At 39.6% G+C, this 20,162-nt stretch overlaps 1 protein-coding gene across 5 annotated transcripts in view; it reads right to left on the reverse strand.

Annotated features, from left to right (window-relative positions):
- Positions 1-20,162, reverse strand: part of col28a2a (collagen, type XXVIII, alpha 2a) — a 26,902-nt gene continuing 6,740 nt past the window's right edge. For 2 of the 5 annotated variants that reach the window (XM_028590875.1, XM_028590878.1), the window contains exons 2-36: positions 18,246-18,392; positions 17,386-17,960; positions 16,772-16,792; positions 16,585-16,644; positions 15,501-15,554; positions 13,958-14,002; positions 13,837-13,863; positions 13,706-13,750; positions 13,551-13,595; positions 13,379-13,432; positions 12,066-12,134; positions 11,890-11,958; positions 11,649-11,717; positions 8,136-8,204; positions 7,528-7,596; positions 7,205-7,273; positions 6,813-6,881; positions 6,642-6,713; positions 6,383-6,451; positions 6,220-6,291; positions 5,905-5,973; positions 5,668-5,736; positions 5,503-5,571; positions 5,332-5,400; positions 4,482-4,550; positions 4,215-4,283; positions 3,890-3,958; positions 3,727-3,807; positions 3,564-3,599; positions 3,446-3,482; positions 2,172-2,729; positions 1,708-2,042; positions 1,365-1,614; positions 871-1,050; positions 1-788 (exon numbers count right to left, since the gene is read on the reverse strand). In XM_028590875.1, the coding sequence (XP_028446676.1) occupies positions 781-788; positions 871-1,050; positions 1,365-1,614; positions 1,708-2,042; positions 2,172-2,729; positions 3,446-3,482; positions 3,564-3,599; positions 3,727-3,807; positions 3,890-3,958; positions 4,215-4,283; positions 4,482-4,550; positions 5,332-5,400; positions 5,503-5,571; positions 5,668-5,736; positions 5,905-5,973; positions 6,220-6,291; positions 6,383-6,451; positions 6,642-6,713; positions 6,813-6,881; positions 7,205-7,273; positions 7,528-7,596; positions 8,136-8,204; positions 11,649-11,717; positions 11,890-11,958; positions 12,066-12,134; positions 13,379-13,432; positions 13,551-13,595; positions 13,706-13,750; positions 13,837-13,863; positions 13,958-14,002; positions 15,501-15,554; positions 16,585-16,644; positions 16,772-16,792; positions 17,386-17,960; positions 18,246-18,392 (3,737 nt within the window). In that variant the 3' untranslated portion in view covers positions 1-780. Of the gene's footprint in view, positions 789-870; positions 1,051-1,364; positions 1,615-1,707; positions 2,043-2,171; positions 2,730-3,445; positions 3,483-3,563; positions 3,600-3,726; positions 3,808-3,889; positions 3,959-4,214; positions 4,284-4,481; positions 4,551-5,331; positions 5,401-5,502; positions 5,572-5,667; positions 5,737-5,904; positions 5,974-6,219; positions 6,292-6,382; positions 6,452-6,641; positions 6,714-6,812; positions 6,882-7,204; positions 7,274-7,527; positions 7,597-8,135; positions 8,205-11,648; positions 11,718-11,889; positions 11,959-12,065; positions 12,135-13,378; positions 13,433-13,550; positions 13,596-13,705; positions 13,751-13,836; positions 13,864-13,957; positions 14,003-15,500; positions 15,555-16,584; positions 16,645-16,771; positions 16,793-17,385; positions 17,961-18,245; positions 18,393-18,577; positions 19,183-20,162 lie in introns of those variants that run through there. The other 3 variants (XM_028590879.1, XM_028590876.1, XM_028590877.1) reach the window with 3 other exon arrangements.

Raw genomic sequence — 20,162 nt, forward strand, 5'->3', positions numbered from 1 at the left:
TTAATAATTATATAACGCAATTTTATGTGAGAGGGAAAACTTAAATAAAAAATAAAACAAACTTAATTTTAAAGTTAGATTTAGGTAATGTTCATAATCCATTCATTTAATTAATTGATGACAGATGATGACGGTTATAATGGTAATAGTAATACTGGTTATTTTCCTCAATGAACACACACAAAACAAGACAAACCACTATTATTTTACATTTCATTACAAAAAAAAAAAAAAAAATTATTTATTTTAAATATACGGTGCACACACTGCCCAAATAGACAGGTTTAGACAATTGCAGTAGACCTCTGAAAGTAGTACCCAGACAAAAACAAATAGAACGCATAAAAAAATACTCAGCATATTTCAGTAAATAATAAACACAAAGTACGTAAAGCACGTGGCTCATAGAGGTATAAGAATGATCTACAGGTTAATTTTAAATTGTAATACAATTTCTAATTAAAGTTGTTTTATGAAACCGAGGGCAGCCAAACCTTGAATAAAGGATAACTTCTGGTTTATCAAGCACAATACAATTTCTTTCAGGTAATAAAGTCTGTTTTTGTAGAAATTCATCTTAATTAAGTCAGTCAGTGAACAGCAACATGTAATTTTTCAGAATTTGATTAAATTCATCATTATTTTTCAGTACCGTTATTTGTGTGTGAGGACAAAAGTGTTATAAAAAGTGCATGGAATTATTTGCTGAACCCAACTGACAGAATGCATCACATTAAAATAACAAATGAGTAGTCCACTTTCTGATGTCTTCTTCTCCTTTCATCCTGCTGAGTCCAAGACAGTATAATATTCAGACAATAAAAATAAAGGAGAATGTGCACATTTGCTGTTAAAATTCTTAAAAGTTACCTGTTCTGAATAGAACGCAAGTATTCTTGCATTCATCCTCTGTTTTGTAACGGTTGTCATTTCCACCGCAGCCTCCATACCAAAACTGTGCACAGGCATTGGCCTGCTTGTCGTAGTACCAGTAAATGCTATAGTCTCGGCAGGTGCCTTGGTCCAAGCTGAGGTTACAGCGGGGGGCTGCTGAAGAAGAAATGGTGCGTGAGCTGCATGTTTTTCAAAAAAATGTTTACGTTCTCAATGAGAATAGGCCTTTTTTTACACAACATATATTTTGACTTATTTGAAGTAGTCATAGGAAAAGCACAGGTGTTACTAAAAACATAAATGGCTTAGTTCTATGGCAGCGAGCCAGCTGCACCGGACCCTGAAACCAAAGCAGCTAAATACAATTCAGCCATCATTCATTTTATTATTTACACCTGTGCTTTTCACACTGTGACACGTCAAAGTGTCGTCTGTGAAAAAATCCAGTTGAGCAGAAGTGCAGTACTCACCTTCAGGCAGGACTGGACTCACCACGGCCGGCAACCGGTTAGAGTTTAAAGCTGAGCCCAGTGTTGACACAGATGTTGCAGATGAGGATAACGACGTAGAAGATGATAAGCTGGCCTCATCAGAGACGGAGCTTTCTCTCACAGGTGATAAAGATGTTGTTTTGTTAACCACAGCTACAGTAGCTACAGTATTACTGCCCCGCGCATGGGCTCTTAAGTCTAAATCTTCACCTTCATCGTCTTCTGCCACCTGGAGTAAGACCACAAAATAAGTCATCGTCATCAGTGAAGAAAACGACAACAGAATACGTAAATCAAAACAATGCCGAATGAGTTTTCAGACCTGGACGGGGAGCGGATCAGCACTGATGGTTAGGGCGAAAGTGTCTCCACGGCCTCGGCTGTTCGTGCGCCTCTGAATTTGTATTTCCTCTTGGTAATTGTGAACATTTTCGGTGTTCCCATATCCATTGTTTCGATAACCATTATTGCCATAGCCATTATATCCATTGGTACTCTCTCCATGTCCATTGTTTCCATTAATACCACGCCCATGTCCATTATTTCCATTTATGCCATTACCATTGTTGCCGTTCCAGAGTCCGTTTGTAATTCGATTGTAAATGAGGGCGCCATTTTCATCTTCACAGAACTGGCTGATGAGTTGAGACTCCAGTGCTGAAAAAATACATTAAAAAAATCAGTAAGGCACTTACAACCTCTCAGCTGAAAGCAATTATAGCTATGCATTTTAATGAACACACTGCTGAAGGCATGATATTTACAACATCTGACTATGATTATCACCTGGTAGAGTGTTGAAGTCATCAATAAGGTACATGTGTTCGCTGTCGGGGTCTGAGGCAATGAGGTTGAGTTCTTGCAGGAACTCCGTCTGCGTAGGATCAGAAGAATTGACGATCCCCAGGGCGTACATCTCAATGTTTGCAGCGTGAGCTTCCCTCACAGCTATGTCAAGTTTGACAGGCTCTCGTTTGTCAGTTTGACCATCGGTGATGACGATGGCTACTTTCCTGACTCCAGGCCGAGCGCTAAAGAAAGCCTCCTGAGTTGCCTTTCTGATGGCGGTGCCAGTGTAGGTGCCCTCACCCATGTAAGGCATTTTTCTGATTGCCTGCTTAATGTCTTGTTTGTTCATGTGGCGAACCAAGTTAAACTCCAAATGGACATCCAGACTGTAGAGGACCAGTCCGATTCTGGTGGCGTTGCGTCCGACTGTGGTCCGGTCCACCAACCTGGTGACAAAGTCCTTGATGATTTCAAAGTTCTCGGGGCCGACACTCTCTGAGCTGTCGATGACGAACACAAGTTCCATTGGCCTTTCTTTGCACTTGATGCCACATCCTGAAAACAATGAAATACTGTCACTACTGTCCTATACTCTGGTTTAGGTAATGATAGTTTTAATGCTGCCAATTGATCAAATTACTATATATAATGTGAAAGGGATTGCTCACAGTGATGAACCCACAGAGAATCATCACCCGGCTCTGCAGCTCCCTTCAGCTCTATAGTCTTTTAGCGTCTTTTAGGTCATTGTTTTGATTTTATGGCAAGGTTCTTGTTTTGGTTCACTATCACCACTCTCATCATTTCCAGTCACATCAAGCAGCTTTAAAAAGTCACTATGAACCTACCCAGCACCAAACGGCAGACAGACACTTGGCTAAAGCAGCTCTTTAGCAGCTCAAGATATTTTTTTCCAGAATTTGTAGAAATTTGTATTGAGCTAAAAGGAAAGTAAATATTGGCCTACAGGTCGACATAAACATGAATCCAAGTGAATACTAATGTTGGTCCATGTCTGCTGGATGCGTAAATGGGCAACTGTTTGCCAATATATTTGCAATAGAAATTTTGTAAAGTTAGAGTATTTGTTAACAGTTTTTACCATAGCCCCCAAGTGGCCTTCAATTATTACTGCTATAAAGAAATGATGTCATCTGAACCAAACATTTAACAATAAAACACCTTTCATATTTTTTCATACTTTGGCTCTACATTCATTAATACTACTTATTAACAGTTATGCCAGTGAACTAGACTTGTAGTCTTCTTACCACAGATTTCTTTGATCAGCTTAATAATGTCTTCTCTCTGAAAAATATGAGAACATTTATATTAGTACAAAATCACTATGATTGAATGTTCAAACATTAGTTGAATTGATGAACTTACTGTGAGGCCTGGGTCTCCTTTTGATCCTGGCCTCCCCTGGGATTGGAGAAAAGTTTTAAAATAATATTACCATTACAAGCCAGTGCATAGCTTAATTGAAACTCAACATTGGCTGTTTGATTATTTATTTGAGAGCGTGAGGAATAAGATCTGTATTTCTTACTGCTTCACCATGATTTCCAGAGTCTCCCATGTCTCCTTTTATACCTTTCATCCCCCTCTCACCCTGTGATCCACGATCACCCTGTAACATTACAGAGCCATTTGTCAGTCAGAGTTAATCAGATATCAATAAAATGTTCAAAACATATGTTTAAATCTGCCACCTTAGCTCCAGGAAATCCATCCCCTTGAGGCCCTCTAGGCCCAGCCATGCCTTGTGATCCTGGCTCACCCTGAAATTACATTTTAGATTTACTGAATCATTTGGGAGCTTTCCATATTCTTGGTAGATCATAAATTATTATGTTTTGTCCTGCAGCTAGTTTGTCAGGCAGTTCTATTGTGTAACATGTCAGCACCAATCAAGTACATTATATTGCTTCACTCTTACTGTGGACAAGAAAGTACAAATGCGAAATAATCCTGATTAAAAAGAGTTTGGCAAGTGCTTGAAAGACAGCACTTATGTAAAACAGTGGTGACATTTACCTTTGGGCCTTGAATACCCACTCCTGAAGGTCCAGTTGGACCAGCAGTTCCTGGCCTCCCAACGTTACCCTTAAAATAAATATTTAAAAAGTAATTAGGCGGCTGGTTTCTACAAACAACAAACCGCAAACTTGCATAATATAGTAAATAGTCATAGGACAACTTCTAACCTAAATATTGTCAAAGGTTTATTATGTGTAGTTATTAGCTATGATTCAGATTTGAATATTAATTATAAGTAGATGTTTGCTAGATAATCTTTCTTACAGGTGGTCCTTGTAAGCCCTCTCCAGGGGGGCCGGGCAAACCTGGCAATCCTCTGAAACCAATATCACCCTGAAACATACATGACATCATCAAATTGATACCAATACACACACAAGCAAAAACACAAAAACAAAAAACATGTAGACACAGTGTTTCCTTTAGGATTTTTTTTTGCAGTGGGGGCAGGTCCGAACACCCCCCCCCCCCATGAAACAGAACTGACACTTTGCTGCAACACAAACAAATATATTTATTCACCTCTATTCACACACACAATGAGGCATATTTTCAGTTGTGATGAAATGTATTTTTTGCTTACTATATATATATATATGTTACTATATAGGCCAACTTTGATCTTGACATATAGGCTGAGCATTCTGTAACAAATAACAATAAACCCCACTATTAATTACATTATCTTAATGCAGTGTAACTACTTCACCATGTAAATAATGCTCCTAAAATACAAACGTGGGTGAGGGCGTTCAGCAATCGCTATTATATCGAATCAACAGCCACGTGCAATTTAGCTCGCAGGTGAAGAACACAAACAACGAAAATCACCAGTTAACTTAATTTAAATTTGCAAGACCAGGCTTAAATGAACTGACAACATAAGTTATACGACTCACAGTTCTCAAGGACGTACACACACACGATCTCAACTGGCTTATCATCTGGACAGTGTCTCTTTTTCCTTTCTCCCTTTTTCTGCCGAGTCACCGTGCTATTCTCCGACATGCACTCTAACAATGCAGCCCTATTTCTGATAGTGTGGGGGACAGAAATGTTGCCGTGGGGGGCCGCCACGGTCAAATCAACATAGAGGAAACACTGAGACACAAACCTTGGGACCAGGAATTCCTATTCCTTCTGGGCCCTGCTCGCCCGGTAAGCCTGGCAGGCCTGGAGGACCCTTAAATAAATACATAAATTAGTTTAGAACAAGCTAACTTGCACAGGATTTACTAGTTACAGAGTTTTCGTGCTAAATGTGCTAAATGTTGATGATACAAACCACAGGGCCGGGGATGCCTTCGCCTTTTGGACCAACTGGACCTGATGAACCTGGATGACCACGATCACCCTGGTTAAACAACATTTTGTGATGAAGACCATCAGCATTATGCTAAAAAGAAAAATATGGTTGAAAAATGTTGTAAAAAAACATTACAGTGTTTACCTTTGGACCAGGTAATCCATGGCCTGTTTCCCCAACAGGACCAGGGGGACCAGCAGGGCCTCCATCACCCTGGAGACAAGACAACAAAGTCATAATGATGAATTATGGCAACTTCTTTTTGATGCATTACATCACATCAGACACTATCTGGCAGTTCTTCTGGCTGCTGCCTATACTTGTCTTCCTCGGTGCCAAGATCTGTGTTAAGAGACAGTTTGAGGATTCATTTTTATTTACCTTTGGACCTGATATGGACCGTCCTGGCTGCCCCAGCATGCCCTGCTGGCCTGGTATCCCACGTTCACCCTAAAAGATGAGAGTTGGCAAGAGACTTAAGATCCACTTAATATCTTTATTTTAACAATACTTGTACTGCAGACAACCTGCAGGGGACTTTTTTTGTTGTTGTCTCTATTCAAAGGTTGGGTTAGTGTGGCTTAAATCCCCTTCAGCAATGTATTCACCATACAATAAATAGAAGGAGGTTGCTTATAATACATCATCATGGAAGCTATCATGCCACAATAAAATACTTGATCCATTAATTCTTACCTTTGGTCCAGAGGGTCCTGAGATCCCAGGAGGCCCATGTAACCCACGTATGCCCCTCAGACCCTGGTCACCCTTGGAGGGATTACAGCACACACGTTACCTGATTAACATTTGTTGTCATATAAACACTGAACAACACAAGGATATATAATCTAAAGCATACCTTCTCCCCTTGAGTGCCAACTCCTTGTGCTCCCTCAGGACCTCTTAAACCAGGTAAACCAGCCTCCCCCTACGAGAGCAAAAGGTAGATGAAACAATGAAGCAATCCTCAACTGTGACAATTAATTCTAATTCCAGAAATAATGTGGTGTTGTTTCATAGTAAACCAGCGGACAAAGGGAAGGAAGGTAGAGTTCAGATACTACTAAGAAATTTGGAAACAAAGTGAAAGTTTTCCACAGAGTCATAATGCAATTTACCTTCTGCCCTGGAGCTCCATCCTCTCCTGGAAGACCAGGCAGGCCACCCAAACCAGCTGCCCCAGGGTCTCCCTGTAACAGTACAATAGTATTATTTGATTTTTTTATGGATTCGGTAGATTAGCACCACCCATATGGTAACATAAACCAGAACTAAAGTGACTGGTTTACCTTTGGACCAGGCTCACCAATGCCTCTCTCGCCTGTGGCTCCCTGCTCTCCTGGTAAACCTTGGTCTCCCTAGAAACAGAAATAGCATAATGACATAGGATATAATAACATAATTATAAGGAAAATGTCATAAACCTGCAAGTTCTGAACTTTGGCATGTTTTTTGTCTGTTTATTCTTGTGCTGCACATTTATATTTCGAAAATTGTAAAATATATAAACGTTATGTTCTTGTGCTGCTTCACCAGTGACAGAACAGTACTGAATTGTAAAGCTAGATTGACCTGGAAGCCTTGTCTGTGTGAGGTGGCAGTATTAACCATTGTGCCAGCTCTCTCTGACCACACAAGCAGACACAATGTTGCATGTCATACAGCAGGTGTTTTGACAAACCTTCGGTCCAGGTAAACCTTCTCCTGGATGTCCTCTGACGCCTGGTGGACCTCTTGGACCCTCGATTCCCTGAGCAGTAATACAGATTAGATGGATTTATGTGCAGAATGTCCTACAACTCTATGTAGGAATATCATATCATATTATATATATATATATCTCTCTATATATCTCTCTATATATCTCTATATATATATATATATATATATATATATATATATATCTATATATATATATCTCTCTCTCTCTCTCTCTATATATATATATATATATATATATCATGTAGGACATTGTGAACACATAGATGATGATATTTTGCTGACCTTCTCTCCCTGTATGCCCACTCCTGTCAGTCCAGTTGGCCCAGGAGAACCTGGAGGCCCCATGTCACCCTGGAAGTAAAACACCAGTTTAATACTAAAGTATCAGTTCTCAGTGACTCACTTGACAACATAGGTGTGCATATGCTACATACATAATCTTGACTCCTCGATACAATTTATACTAGGACTGTCACACTTGAGGTTCAAGAGAAAGCTATGCATAGAGTCTATCCATTTTGGGAAATACTCAAAGTTTAGTTAATTCATAAATTATATAAATAGTACATAATGGTCCTTTCCAGTATAGCACAATCTTTAATCCCAGTAATCGTCATATTTCAATTAAATAAATAAAAATGTTTACTTATGTTTGGCTGAAAACACATCCCTGATTATTTTAAGGTAACCTGTGGAATTTCCTGACCTCTAGTAGTGCTATGGAGCAGGTTTCTTTATGAGTGGGTCACCGCTTTGTCACAAATACATGCACATGCGTCATGTACATTCCTGTCAATTGTTTCACACTATTTCACCGATCAACTGGTAGCGCTAATGAGCCAAGAAACACAATAATCACCGTTCTCGGTCTAGTGAATGACATGACCCACCCTTTCTCCTTTGATTCCTGCGCCCTGCTGTCCCCTTGGTCCTCTCGGTCCAGCGAGCCCACGTTCCCCCTATGGAACAAAATCTGTTTATCTATGTCAGTTACATCACAGCCACTTGCCTTTGGATCACAGCCAAGTCTGCATTGTTCTCAGTAAAGAGAGTATTGAAGAAGAGCATGTTGGCTCCTGTTATCCTCTTGTGATTAATACAAAATGATCCTACGCACAAAGAACGAAACCGGGTTTTTTTCATGGCACGTCTTGACTAAATTTACTTTTTCCGGTGAAGTGAAGCGGTTTCTGATGGGAGCAGCCCATGAACATCCAAGTTCATGGACTGGATGAACATCCAAGTGTAATGATGAAATGCATGCAGACCTACTAACTTACTGTGTTTCTGTGTGTGTGTGTGTGTGTGTGTGTGTGTGTGTATAGAAGAGAGGAATTGATCACCTCTGACAAAAGCACTCTGATCCCCTTTTACAAGAGGTAGAAGTCAGCAGAGGAATAAAATCTATAATAGCTAGGAAGTCTGGCACAGGTAAAACAGATGTGTAGTCGCTTGAGGACATTTCCAGTGCTTGCTTTCCAAAAGCTTTCTTTAACAAATATGTACTTAGATTTCTTTACAGAAAAATCTTCCACATAAATATGCTACTATTATTTACCCACACTTTCTGTCTTGTGAGAGGCTATTGAAGCAATTCTTTTTACTCTTACTTAGGTATTATACATTAATCTATCTTCATTATGGTTAGGTGTTTTACCTGTGCGGCTAAACAGCAAGACATGCTGTTGTTTATTATAAACTCCATGCATATTTTATACTGTAAGCCATATACCATTGCACATAGTCTTGCATGTCTTGCCAAACCCGTTGCTGAATCCCAGCTGTCTCATTTTGAATGGGGCATTTGCAGAGTCTTTTGTAAAACATAAGTCCCATCGTGCAGCATGTTGCAGCACAGAGGGGATTTTTTTTTTCACAGGCTTAACACATCAACAACAGAGTGAGTAGTAACGCCACAGTGAACGCCTGAGTTGTGAGTCAGTGAAGTGGAACAGAGTGAGATCTGGTTTTGACAGATGCATGCCATGAACTGCAGAATACTCCACATTACACACATAAACAAACATAATTTAATGAGAGCTTATGTTTTTGTAAGGATCTAGCAACTGATTTATGCAATGTTAATGCACAAGTTTTGAAACTGGTCAAAATGAAAGTAATTAGGTACTGGTAAGTGGTAATAATCTATAATTGCTTTTAAACATGCAAATATGTTTAGAAATTGCATTCTGCTGATCAATTAAAGAATATCTGCAGCCCCTTATTTTATATTGATATCAGGGTTGACATATTCATATGGTAGCCCTGATAGCTCAATGCACTGCAAATTAAGAAACTATATGCAAATAGACACAACACAAGCAAATAAAGAAACATCTTTACCTTTTTTCAGAATTTAGAAAAAGTGCTGCAAGAACACACAACGGAAACTGTTTCCAGGGGACAATAAAAAGTGATGCACGCAGCCAGAACACGCTTGTTGTTGCCATGGTTTGTGGCTCACCTACACAAAATCACTTATAGTTATTTTTCGGCTTATTTTAACATTGTGATTGCAAGATTAAAATAATATAATAATCGGCAAAAGGCTACAGCTAGGCAAAGCTGCAATAATGGGCATGTGTTGTCAAATTGATGTTTCTTCATTTGCTTGTGTTTTGTCTATTTGCATCGGTTTTCTTAATTTGCAGTGTGTTGAGCTCTCAGACCTTGATATCTCGACCTGGCTAGTGTCTTTCTAAACCACTGTTGACAAGCTCTCTTCATATATGTGTTCATACACATTGAACCATTTAGACTTGCGATCAGGGCTGGACTGGCCATCGGGGATACCGGGCATTTTCCCAGTGGGCCGATGCACTTTTGGGCCAAATCGCCGATATAAATAGGCCTTTTTTTATATTTTGGCCGGGCCGGCCCATAAACAACTCACAGTGGCCCATTGGTTAATTTTCTTTATTGGCACTGGCCTGACCCAATCAAATCCAAGAACCCCCTTCCCCACTCACAAATTTACAAATCCCACATGGCCACTCCTCCCGGCCCTGAGACACGAGCTGTAATAGTTATGCTGGAAGTTCAGCATCCACGTTAAAATGGACAAACGACCATCAAAGTGCAAGGGAGGTGCAAAGAAATTACAGGACAAAAAGATTAAGAATCTACAGGCGGATTCCTCAAAAATTTCGGACATGTTTGGGGCTGTAGTTGCTGCTTCAACATCAGCATTACCTGAAGCCGAGGAGGAGGAGAGGTGGCTGGCTATACAGAGAAGCAGAAACAGCATCATGACAGGAAAGAAGCTGAGGAGGAGGTGAGTGACCATGACAGGGCCATGGGAGCGAGTGAGGAAAAGATGGAAGAAGAGAGTAGATGAAGATGTGGTAAGGAGTAGGCAAATTAACAGGGACTCTCAGGAAGGGAGGGAGGCTGTGTGTGTGTGTGTGTGTGTGTGTGTGTGTGTGTGTGTGTGTGTGTGTGTGTGTGTGTGTTCGCGCGCGCGCGTGTCACGTCATAACGACAACAAGCAGTTTGGCTGTAACATTAAAGTTAGTGGCTGTCAGGTAACCTAACTGCTAAGCTTACATTGAAAATGCTAGCGGTTAGCCTGTTGGGTAGCTGAAAAGTCTGTGTGATCTATAAAATCAGTGTTGATACAAACATCAGTGTTCCTTGAATGGCTTAATTAGCTTCTCTTGTCTTGGTGCTCTTTTCAAGGGCATATACTACTCTCAGCTTTATTCTAGCTTTTGGGAAGGGTTATGGTTATGGTTATGGTTATAGTATTTAGCTGCAACTTATGTCCAAAGCAACAAAATATGAATCTTACAATAGTTAAAATGAAATGTAAAGTTACTAAGCCAATATTAAGCAAAATAGTAATAATAACAATAATGGCAATACAATATCAAAAATCAGTAATAAAAAAATACCATAAATATACAAATCATAACTGTAAGAATTAATTAATTAATTAAGTGTAAGATCGACAGTTAAGTCTTGAGATCCCTCTTGAAGGATCCAAAACGATCACATGAATGCAGAACACTAGGCAACTCATATCACAGAATGCACGCATATTTTACGAGGACTGTCTGCAGGGAACGTGTCTGACCAATCACGGTGGATGTGGGCCGCCTGGGCCAAAAATGCCAGGGCCGATTTTTTGTCCCAGTCCAGCCCTCCTTGCGATACAATAGATTACAAATCATTAACAGTGCATGAGTAAGGCTAGACAGTTCTCTGCAACAATTTAACATTAATCAATATTTTTCTAAGCATTACTTCATCAACAAATGACTCGTTGTTATTTAATTAATCTGTATGTAACTCGTGATATTTAGGTGTTCAGACTTGTGTGTTAGACTGGTACGTTCTAGCTTTGACCTAGACAATGTTATATTGATTAGATGACTTCTCTGATGATAGACTCAAAATAATACCTTTGGTCCGGGAAACCCCTCGCCATGGGGTCCTTTTTCCCCTTGAACACCCTGTGGTCCTTGAGGTCCCTGTAAACAATGCCAAAGTGTACAATATGTCACTCAAACAGTGCTCAGGTCAACGTATGTAACGTATGTGGGTTTTCTCAACAGATCACATGTGCCACTGAAACAAATAAGGACATTACAGACACAGAAACATTCAACACTTTGGGATAGCCCAGACTTTTTATTAACTTACAGGAAGGCCGGGCTCGCCCACTCCATGGGGACCAGGAGGACCTGGTCGACCCTGGAATCCCATGTCACCCTGCAGATTTATATAGTAACTTAATTCAATAAGAGAATCACAAAGAAATGCAGATAGCAAATAAACTAACAAACAACAATAATAAGAGGGTAATCCATAACATTTACTTTTGGTCCAGGAAGTCCAATACCAGTCTCCCCCTGAGTCCCTGAGGGGCCAGGTGGGCCACGTTCACCCTGTGTTCACAAACATAATAAAGACTTAACACCACTGTACATTGGCGCTTAAATCATGTATCAATATAGCAAAAGGACATGAGTTCTGAACCAGTTAGTGTCATCCTTTTAAATCGCGTTTCTGCCTTTTTAACCTCTATTTAAACATTTGATGTGTTTCATTTATTGTGTAAAAACACTATGTTGCACCCCTGAAAAGTAGTAACTCAAAACGTAATGCACACATACAGTTTAGATGCTTCTTCAGGCTGAAAATAAATCCTTTAGCTGTTGTGTGTACTGTAAATAGGGTAGTGGGTGGGATACTATGTAATCTCTCCCTGCAGGATAGGACAGATAAGAGCTAAACTTCAGTAATGTCTCAAAGTTCAAGAAACCCCAAACAACAGTGTCTTAAAATAACAAAGAACTGCTGAAAGTACTTTTCTACTGTACATCACAGTTGGATTAATTACAAAATTTGCTCCAAATGATTAAAGGGAAAACAAATGCAGAGCCTGACATAAAGAGATGTTATGTAATAATTTTGCCTGCCTTAACCATTTTACTGCATTTAATATGAATTTAACCTGAATGATTAACTTTAGAGTTATCAGTCCTTGTTCCAGGCATTCTCATTTAATTGTGAGGACTGTGGAGTGAGAGGCACACTTAAAACATTCTCTTCAGTTGTATCTAGCCCCTTTCTGCCCTGCACCTCACCAGTGGGGATGTGCACACTACCAGTACTGCTCTACACTTAAAACTTCACACTCAAATATGTATTTGTGTCTCACAGGGGTATTTTAAGGGAAATATACTAAATATGGACCACCAAGAGACCTGTTAATCTTTGCAAATGCTTCCTACATCATGTCCTTACATGGCGAGACATAAGCATATACTGATCCATGTATGTTATTAACTGCAGACTTTGTTGAAGAAGCTGACAATGCTGTAGGCACTTCCTAGTCTGTATTTAGAAACAGGATACAAGGAGAACATTAGGAGAACCTGTAGAGAGACTTTTTGCTGATGGCTCATCCCTATGCTGGTGAGTAACAGTAATGATGGGGAAGACTTTGGCTCATTGCCAAGTGTTCACACAGGGGTTTATTACCAGACAAACAGGCCTCTGTGCTGCACAGTAAAGACCAGGGTGGTAGAGCTCCAACCTCTAGTTTAAACTAATCATAAAAGGAAATGTAAAGGTCATAGCAGATGTGCACGATGAGGTAAGTAAAAGTTGTTCATAAGGGGCTGACCTGCTTTCCCTGATGGCCCTCTGGTCCAATGTCTCCATGTGGTCCTGGTAACCCCTAGTCAGAAACAACATACAGTACAGCCATTAATAAAGAAATAATGTGTGTGCATGTTAACTATCAAAGCTCTATAAACACATAAATTGCATATTTTACTACTGAAATTATTACTGACCTGTAAACCTCTAAGTCCTCTTGCTCCACCTGAACCCTCAGGACCCTAAAGTGCATCACACAGGTAAGAGAAAGACCATGAGACCAAACGCAGTATGTACAGTAAGTAGGAATCAAACTGGGAACATATTATTCATCATGTGTAGTGTGTTGTACCCTGTCTCCTTTGATTCCTGGAGTGCCGCACTCACCCCTCTCACCCTGTGTAGAAAATACAAGTACTACACAGGCTTGCATTGATTCAAAAATAAATAATGTTAGCATTGTCATTCATCTAAACCACATACCTGCTCTCCTTTATAACCTGGTTTTCCCTACAAATTAAATAAACAGGATGTTATGTGTGAACAAACTACAGAGACAATAATGAATATTTTCTTAATTTTGGTCATGAATAGCGATATTTACCTCAGCACCCTCTCGCCCGGGTAGACCACTTAGTCCTGCTTCACCCTGAAATGACAGAAAGTACACGGACTCATTATGTACAATGAATATGAGTTACAGCTACTGCAAAGTAAATACCTTAACACAGAGTAAACAGTCTGATATTGCAGGTATAAAGAGAAACAGTGTCACCTACAACATCAATAGACTGAAAAGTTAACACATTTCAAAATAAATGTGTATATAATCCACAAATATAAAATTAATTGGAGTCAAGTAATGACCTGACGTTGAACAAATCAGTTCATCGTTATATTAAAATCGGTTTATGATTTTTCCTATATTCCTTATACTATTAAATATGAATGTCCTAATAATTTCCAACAGATTCATATTTCATGACCATGTCAATATTATTTACAACATAGAGCATATATATATATAATAACAAATACAAAAAAGCACAGTGCACATAAACACAAGCAATACAATGGACAGAATATAAAAAGTAATGTAGTCAGTAGTCAGTAGTCATTAATAATTGTATCGACACAAACACTAAGGTAAAAGGTGGGTATTGGACAGACTTTAAAAATGCCAATAGAAGGGATTTAAAGGTAGATTACAGTCTTGCTGCAGTAATGGCAAATGCTCATTCACTGTTAAATTAAAGGTGTGGAAGTGGAATAGGGGCGGAGTTGGTGAGACATATAAATAGGTTCCACAACATGCAGTACTTCAAAAACAAATAAAAGGACCTTAAAATCAATCCTATATTTGATTGGTTGCCAGCAAAGGAAGGCTAATACAGGCTGCCAAGGCTGACAGACTAACTCACACACACATAAATGGTGTACAAGATGTAAAGAAATAAAAGCATGGTGTGGTACATATAGCTTGGTACTCCACCGGAGAGGGGTGACAAGAAAGAAGAAAAGTTACTAATGTTGGCAGAAACTGTACTTGATAACTAAGAGGCAAAACAGCTGCAAAGCATGAACTTAACTGTTATTTGTAATTGCAGATAATAATGTCAGTTCATAACGCATGAGTGGCTGAGTTTGTTTTGTATGAATATGTAGCTTTATTTCTTCAAGAGCACTATACGGTTTGTTTCTTGAGTGCATCCTAATACGTAACCGTTGAACAGATCACTATCTGACTAAATTATGTATTCATTAGTAATAATACAGATTATGGCTTCTTCATGAACTCCTGGAAAAGTTACATGTGCAGTGCAACAGGTCATGTTTTATTGTATAAGCAAAACCATTTTATATCTTAAAAATAAAATACAAATATTGAACTAAAGTCATTACTAAAAATATACATATGTTACAAATTACTAATATATAAACAATAATCATAAATAATAATTAACCAGGCCTAGGTTTTAAGTTTTTCCAAGCACTTTACAATTTACAGACCCTGGATGACCCAGTTCAGGAAGCCTGACAACTTTTTGAAATTTAAGTGTGACACACTGAGGAAGTATTATATAACAGCTGAAAAAGCCTGGCAGCTAAGACATTCATAGTCCACATGTCCACCAAAAAGCACACACCTTTTGACCTCTGAGCCCTGGGGCTCCATCATCTCCGGAGCGACCTTTTTTCCCCTGGAGCAAAACAAAGTCAGGGTTTAGTTGATTAACAACCTGGGGATTAGAGTTATCTTGACCATGTGTATGCAAAGTGAAAGTGTTTAGACAGGCATTGGTTGAGACAGAGAGAAAAAAAAGGTAACTGGGCTAATGTCTGAAAGTGTGTTATATATGTGCTTCTGGATGTGAGGGCTGTATGACAGTTGAAGCCAAAGGTGGGCATGAGGGGTCTTGTCCACAGGGCCAAGGGTCATTGTCTTGAGCTGCACCTGGACAGCGTGTGTCAATTGCTATCCACCAGAAATCACTAGTTTCTGGCCATTAAACTAATGAGAGCAATTATGCCTCCTTGTCTAAGTGTAAGAATTTGAAGAATCTCTCTGAGAAACAGCACCTGGTTAATGGCTATGAAGCTGTCTGTCAGCAACATGGTTATCTGCCAGGTTGCTGGAACGCTTGATATTACCTGAGCTGTCTGTTAGTGTGAGTGGGTGTCCTCTTCAAGCATCACACAGAAATCATGTGTAATATCTGGTGCTCCATACTGCAGTCTTTCTATCCCTACATAAAGGACCATGGCAGTAGGGGTTGTACGGTGGATTTATGGTGGCCAAAGGTCCAGTTTAATGGAAAGTGGAGCTCTAAATGGTGCCTTTGGTTTCCATGGGGGACATCTTATGTTACATGAGAAATGCACAATAACTGGCTGAGAATGAGCACAACAAACATATTTCTCTAGGAATAGCAGACCACAGTCTCTGATCTCATTTTCCTGTTGCCATAGATTTGCTTTTAGAATGTGGGGCAGGGCCACCTATCCACTTACTCTGCTTGTGCAAATGCCTGCAAGCAATATTAAGGAGAAAAAAGCAAGTAATTATCCTGATTGTTCAAAACTGCCCAATTACCATCCCTAAAATATCAGGAGCATGTTAGATTTCTTTGCATAAGATGTCATGTATCCTTTCTTCTCACTTGTGACACTTCAAAGGAAACTGCTCTTTGTTTGTGGGATATTTTCAAAAGACTAAGGCTAAACACTCACCGCAGGCCCGCTTGGTCCCCTCTCTCCTTTCTCACAAGCACATCTCTGAGCCAGAGGGCACTTTAGAAAAAAAGAGACATGATTGCTAAGCTGTCATGGATGTAATTCTATACACCCTCACCTAATTACACATTATTACATTTGAAAAGATTCCATATATGAGCTGTCTGATTGTAATATTACTTACTCCTTCATCAGCCAAGTTGGTCTGCAAAGAAAACAAACGTTTATGAATATCTGACAGAATATGACTTTTGACAATATTGCAGTCCCTTATTAGATTTGTTCAGTCATTGCTTAGTGAGGCAGATTTCTTATGATATTTTAATGTGGCACCATATATGCCTATAAAACTACTTTATACAAACAGTAGTTTGGGGAAACCAAAGGTATAGGCACTTAAAATTGAAAGCCGAGAAACTGATAAACAAATAACATTCCTTAATACTTCAATGTTAACAACAACTTAAGTTATTTAAGAATGAGTTATAGCAGTGCCAGTGTATGTCTATGTCTAAATGTAAGTAATGTGTTACTGTATAGATACATTCTAGGAATCCTAGGGGATATGCTCATGCAGATGTCAAACAATGTTTTTTAAAGCTGTGTAAAAAGCTTAAAATCCATAGCTGTCACAACATTCTTTCATTTGTTTCTCCAGAGCATTGTCATCATTCCATCTCTATACGAATACCTGAACAAGCCTGTCCATGCGTCAACCCTGAAAAGATCCTTATTCAAAGCAAATACATCCCCTTACTTCTCAGTGGTGTCTGCTGAAAGACAAGGTATTATACTCACAATCTCAGGGACGATTTTTTCAACAATATCTTTGTCCTGTAAATTATGCAGGAAGCGGGTGGCCGGGGAGCTGGCGAGCAGACGGAGATGGGCTACATTGGCTGGCTCGTTGGCTGCCCGGGTGATGCCCAAAGTGAAGAATTTGATGCCCTGGTTCTTCGCATCAGCGACAGCAGAGAAAATGTCAGGGTTCCTCGGGTGGGAAATACCATCTGAAAGCAGCATGGCTACTTTGATGCTGCCGGGGCTGGATTCCTCCAGGTAGATTTTGGTCATGTTGGTAATGGCGTAGGTGGTGTAGGTGCCATGCCCGATGTAGATAATGGGAGCTATATGGGTCTTGAAGTTCTCTGTGCCCCTCCAGTCTCTGAAGGTTTGCTCTGTGATAACGTGACTGCTGTACTGCAGGAGAGCCACTCTCAAGCTTAAGCTGCGGCCGGTCTGCAGCCGTACCGCTTGGAGTCTGTCCACCATGTTCATGATAAACTGCTTTTCCTGCTCATGATTGTCCTTGGCGCTCTCGGAGCTGTCCAACAGGAAGGAGAGCTCCAAGCTACAGTCCTCGTCTAGGATGGCTGTGTGAACACAGAACATAATGAAGGACTCTCTATTGGCAATGCAACATGTTTTTAAAGTGTTATTACTTTCAATAAGCAATTGATTACATTTTGATTTAACTTTATGTCAAAATAATGCATTTGTTTCTTCAGTCTTCACACAGGGGAAAACTGCAGATGAGTACAGTCAGAGTAAGACATGAACAATACATTACAATATCACTGTAGCAACATGATGTTAAATTTTTTGCACCAAAAAGAGAATTTGTATAAGAATACAAACATTTTCTTTCATTGTCTTACCTTGTCCATTATGAACATTTGCAGCCAAAGGTTTGGACTTGGATTTTATGTTAGTTTTCCTCTCTTCGTAAAACTCTTGGGCCCAGACGCTGGTCAGTGCTGTTACCAGCAGCACCAACGTAGAGGAGGGGAACATCTTTGTCCCAACTTTGGAGAAAAATGGCAACAATAAATCAAAATCAATCCATTTTACTGTCCACAAAAGTAGTTTCTGCATCAAATCAGGTTGGAAACGTTTGTGCATCAGAAAACAGTTTCATGAATATTATTTTCTTTTAAAAGTGGATAATATCCTTGAAATAATTGAGCAATTTTTCTTCACATCAACTTACAGTCCAACCTCCTTTGTAGTATTTCAGTGTCCTATTTTGAGTGCAGCCCAAAATGCAGACTTGAAAAAGGTAGCAGGAACAGCAGAGGACCGGAGCGCGCAGGGAGCTCCAGTTAGCGAACAGCAGCAGTGTCAGTCATTCTGAGGAGTGAAAGACCCCAAGACACTCACTCCTCCTTTATAAGGAGGCACTGACAGACCAGATCCCGCTGAGCCTTGCAAGGACTCCCGTTCTGCCCTCAGGGCAGGGGAACTTGGAACAGGGGATTGTTTGTAACAGTGAAGCAAATACAATAAACTGTAGATGTATGCGTTTACTAGGGGGTAACTCATTCTTAAATACCACAGAATTATCATATTATGTATTTGTCTTTTTACTGAAAAGTGAGAGCCTTTTTAACTGCCAGCAAAATCAGTTGATCAGGACTCATCTATATTTCAACTTCAAATCCTTTAAAGAAAACACATACATTCATTTAAACAGTTAAAGCACTTTCTTTCGACCATAGCGAGCAGGGATGAGAGGGATGGTTATAAATAAAATCTAAGAATCTGGCACAGAGTCAACCATGTCTTTTAAAATCTCAATTATTTTGAATCTGTAAGTTAAGTTAGTCAACGTCGAAGACAAATGTTGGACATAAACTATAATAGGCTTGCATCAGATTAAAATAGCACTTAAGACAAAATTGCAACAACAAAATAGGGTCAATGCATTTTTTTAAGAGGTGATATAAAAAGCATATGCATAAATTCCACAGGTGGGGGTGGGGGGTTAAAGTTAAAGTTTAGAGGCCCTAATGGCAAGGGCCTGGTCACCTTTGGACTATCCCTCGACTTTAAATGACCATAACAGCCCTGACTGAGAAAACAGGGTTAAAGGGTCTGAGATTGTAAAAAGTAGTATAAAATCACTTTAGATAAGATAGAAAAGGGTCAATTGGATCCAATTGTTTCAATTAAGAAACCGTGGATGATCACAGTATTCTCAACAGAATCCTCAACTAACTTTAGTTCACTAGATTATCCTTTTGTCGGCTATTGTGATTTGTTTCTTTTAACTGAAAAAGGGGGTTGCAACCAGTAAGCGAGTGACATGCAATATATCTTAATAACAGAAGCCATAGGTGGTACTTCACCTTCCAGACCCTAAAAGATGACCATCCACTAGCAGAGGTGACCTTTTAGCGTACTGGTGCGGTTTAGAGATGGGGCTGGTCCTGTGCAGACTGGCTCCTGATTCATGGCTGCCTGCTGTGCTTAAGGTGTCGAGGCTTTGTTTTGCAAAGCTCCAGGCAAGAAGTAATTAGAGGATACTCTCTGACACAAAGGAATGTTGCACTGAATGATGGCTTGGCAAAATCCACCCTGTCACTTTCATATAATGAATGACGTCCATTCATAGCATTCCTATATGCTGCAGCAACATTTACAACTTGTGAATATTATTTTAAAGTATTGTTAGGGGTTAAAAAACAAGAACTGAATACTCTGGCACTCTGTAACAGATGGGTAGAATACACTGTGAAATTCACAGTATTTTATTTTCATTACAGTGGTATTTTGAGTGGTGGTTTTACCTACTG

Source organism: Perca flavescens, chromosome 11 (genome assembly GCF_004354835.1).
Source record: "Perca flavescens isolate YP-PL-M2 chromosome 11, PFLA_1.0, whole genome shotgun sequence".
Taxonomy (NCBI): Eukaryota; Metazoa; Chordata; class Actinopteri; order Perciformes; family Percidae; genus Perca; species Perca flavescens.